The sequence below is a fragment of the Rhinoraja longicauda genome, chromosome 40 (assembly GCF_053455715.1).
Source record: "Rhinoraja longicauda isolate Sanriku21f chromosome 40, sRhiLon1.1, whole genome shotgun sequence".
Classification (NCBI taxonomy): domain Eukaryota; kingdom Metazoa; phylum Chordata; class Chondrichthyes; order Rajiformes; family Arhynchobatidae; genus Rhinoraja; species Rhinoraja longicauda.
The window spans coordinates 16525987-16529693 of NC_135992.1; the positions used below are offsets into that span (position 1 = coordinate 16525987).

The window sequence follows — 3707 nt, forward strand, 5'->3', positions numbered from 1 at the left end:
AATGAACTGACCTCAACTACCTTCTGTGGCAGAGAATTCCACAGACTCACCACTCTCTGTGTGAAGAAATGTTTTCTCATCACGGTCCTAAAAGACTTCCCCCTTATCCTTAAGGTGTGACCCCTGGTTCTGGACTCCCCCAACATCGGGAACAATCTTCCTGTCCAACCCCTTAAGAATTTTATATGTTTCTATAAGATCCCCCCTCAGTCTTCTAAATTCCAGCGAGTACAAGCCCACTTGATGGGCCAAATGGCCTAATTCTGCTCCTATCACTTATGAAGGACTCAAAATGTGGAGCAACTCAACGGGCCAGGCAGCATCTGTGGAGAGAGAACATGCTATGTTTTGTCAGTGAGAATGTTCTCCATCTACCTCGGCAGGAAGAAATATTCTCCTCAGCATACCGTCCAATAATTATAAAATCTACGGCCTGCAATTATTGATCCAGATGATTGCAGAAAGGAGCCTGTTTCCCCACCTCCCATGTGGGGCTTGGTGGATGTTAAGTACAAGAGGTCGGTTTTTAAACTGCCTCAAAGGCTGGGGGAGAGCTGGGGAGGTCTCGAGAGGGAATTATAGATCACAATACTATTCAGGAGCACCACAAAAATATCCAGAAGATACACGACTGGTCAGTAGTTTATTTGTTGAAGGGGTAGGGGCAGGTTGAGCAAAGTTGGGCATCGATGAGGGACTGTGTTTTCGTGTTGTGGTGGTGGCAGCAGGGGGAGGATGCCAGGAGGCATCTTGTCGACCTTGGCTCCACCATCTCCAACCTCTCGATGTGCCTGCAATCACTCCGTGGTTTACTTCCAGCGACCTCCCACCTTGCCCTTGCCTGCAGCCTTCTTGCTGTTGGAGAAAGACACGTAAAGTCCGGCTGAGAGCGGCGGTGAGTGGACCGTGACTCGACCAGACCACGCCGAGCTGGCCACTATGGACCCACTCCCTGCATGCACTGGACCGCGACTTGACCACGCCACGATGAGCTGGCCACTATGGACCCACTCCCTGCACACACTGGACCGCGACTTGACCACGCCACGCCGAGCTGACCACCATGGACCCACTCCCTGCACACACTGGACCGCGACTTGACCACGCCACGACGAGCTGGCCACCATGGACCCACTCCCTGCACACACTGGACCGCGACTCGACCACGCCACGCCGAGCTGGCCACCATGGACCCACTCCCTGCACACACTGGACCGCGACTTGACCACGCAACGCCAAGCTGGCCACCATGGACCCACTCCCTGCACACACTGGACCGCGACTTGACCAGGCCACGCCGAGCTGGCCACCATGGACCCACTCCCTGCACACACTGGACCGCGACTTGACCAGGCCACGCCGAGCTGACCACCATGGACCCACTCCCTGCACACACTGGACCGCGACTCGACCACGCCACGCCAAGCTGGTCACCACGTAAACCCACTCCCTGCACACACTGGCCCAGCCACGAGGCGGCACGGGGCAAGCTCACGCCACAGTCCCAACTGAAGCACAGACTCTCATACCCCCAGCAGGCCATTCGCCCCACTGTGGCTGTACTAGCTCATCACTGCAAGTTGACAAGTTTCAACCGCCCCTCACCAGCGGGGACGGACAAGGAAAAGGAAACTGAAGACATTTGTCTCAAAAAGGCAGACGGCATCATCAGAGATGCATACCCCCCTGACCACACCTCCACCCACACCCCCACTACCCACACCCCCCTGACCACACCTCCACCCACACCCCCACTACCCCCACCCACCCACCACCCCCATCACCCACACCCCCCTGACCACACCCACACCAACACCCCCACCCTTCTTCAGAAGAATGGTCTCCACCTAAAACGTGTCCCACTCCTCTCCAGAGATGCTGCCTGTCCCGCTGAGTTACTCCAGCGTTTTGTGTCTACTTCATCCACTGTTACATCCAGCACAGGGAGGGAGGATGTAAGTGGAGGTAACCAGAGGTGTCTCGCACAGGACGGGGGGGTGGGGGGGGGTGGGAGCGGGGTCAGGGCCGGTGGGGGCAGGGCCGGTGGGGGCAGGGTCAGGGCGGGTGGGTCAGGGTGGGCCAGGGCGGGTGGGGGAGCAGGGTCAGGGCGTGTGGGGGAGCAGGGTCAGGGCGGGTGGGGGAGCAGGGTCAGGGCGGGTGGGGGAGCGGGGTCAGGGCGGGTGGGGGCAGGGCGGGTGGGGGCAGGGTCAGGGGGGTGGGCGGGCGGGTGGGGTGGGGGGGCAGGGTCAGTGGGGGTGGGGTCTGGGCGGGTGGGGTAGCAGCAAGGTTTTCCCCGATGTACTCACAATTTCTGGTGCTCATTGATACGGTTATGCAGGAGATTAATCTGGAAATGATGCAGAACGAGGACGATTGTATCAGAGAGCAGGTCACACCTCCACGCCAGCCCTGCATTCATTCACCCAGTGACACAAACCTGCACCCACTGCCTGGTTACTGGGCTTGACCTTCAACTAAACCTTATTCCTTATCATGTATCTACACTGTGCACGGCTCCATTGTAATCATGTATTGTCTTTCCGCTGACTGGTTAGCACGCAACTAAAGCTTTTCACTGTACCTCGGTACACGTGACAATAAACTACACTGAGCTGATGAGCTAAATGTTCACTCCTCTTGTGGGGGTGGGGGTGAATGTGGGTGTGGAGTGAGTGGGAATGCAGTCCCTTTCCCCACCCCTCTCCCCACCCCTCTCTCCCCCACCCCTCACTCTCCCCCTCTCTCTCCCCCTCTCTCTCCCCACCCCTCTCTCTCTCCCCCCCCCCACCACTCTCTCTCCCCACCCCTCTCTCCCCCACCCCTCTCTCTCTCCCCCACCCCTCTCTCTCCCCCATCCCTCTCTCTCCCCACCCCTCTCTCTCCCCACCCCTCTCTCTCCCCATCCCTCTCTCTCCCCATCCCTCTCTCTCCCCACCCCTCTCTCTCTCCCCCACCGCTCTCTCTCTCCCCCACCCCTCTCTCTCCCCATCCCTCTCTCTCCCCCCCCTCTCTCTCCCCCACCCCTCTCTCTCCCCCACCCCTCTCTCTCTCCCCCACCCCTCTCTCTCCCCATCCCTCTCTCTCCCCCACCCCTCTCTCTCCCCCACCCCTCACTCTCCCCACCCCTCTCTCTCCCCCACCCCTCTCTCTCTACCCCCCACCCCTCTCTCCCCCCCCCCCCCCCCCCATGTACCTCATACTTCTGTCCCTTCAGTTTGTCCATCAGGTCAAATTTCTCTGCCTCCAGCTGGTACATCCACTCCCACAGCTCTTTAGCTTTCTCTCTGCACAGAAACACAACAGCATTTCACAGACATTTAAGAATCGTACAGCAGGGAAACAGACCCTTCGGCCCATCCTCTCTTGGTGTGGGTCATCGTGAGGGGTCACGGTGTGGGTCAGCGTGGGGGGGGGACGGTGTGGGTCATCGTGAGGGGTCACGGTGTGGGTCAGCGTGTGGAGTTGGGGCAGCCTTGGGGGGATGGTGTGGGTCAGTGTGGGGGGGGGTGTGGGTCAGTGTGGGGGGGGTGTGGGTCAGTGTGAGGGGGGACGGTGTGGGGGGGGGGGACGGTGTGGGTCATCGTGAGGGGTCACGGTGTGGGTCAGCGTGTGGAGTTGGGGCAGCCTTGGGGGGATGGTGTGGGTCAGTGTGGGGGGGGGGTGTGGGTCAGTGTGGGGGGGGACAGTGTGGGGGGGCGGTGTAGGTC

The 3707-nt window shown here is 59.8% G+C and overlaps 1 protein-coding gene across 1 annotated transcript in view; it reads right to left on the minus strand.

The window, feature by feature from the left end:
• Positions 1-641: 641 nt before the first annotated feature.
• The window catches only part of LOC144611421 (troponin T, slow skeletal muscle-like), a gene marked incomplete at its 5' end in the record, with an annotated part of 10694 nt that continues 7628 nt past the window's right edge, over positions 642-3707 (minus strand). Inside the window, 3 exon segments of the mRNA XM_078430491.1 lie at positions 642-855; positions 2307-2347; positions 3194-3282. Coding sequence (XP_078286617.1) covers positions 810-855; positions 2307-2347; positions 3194-3282 — 176 coding nt within the window.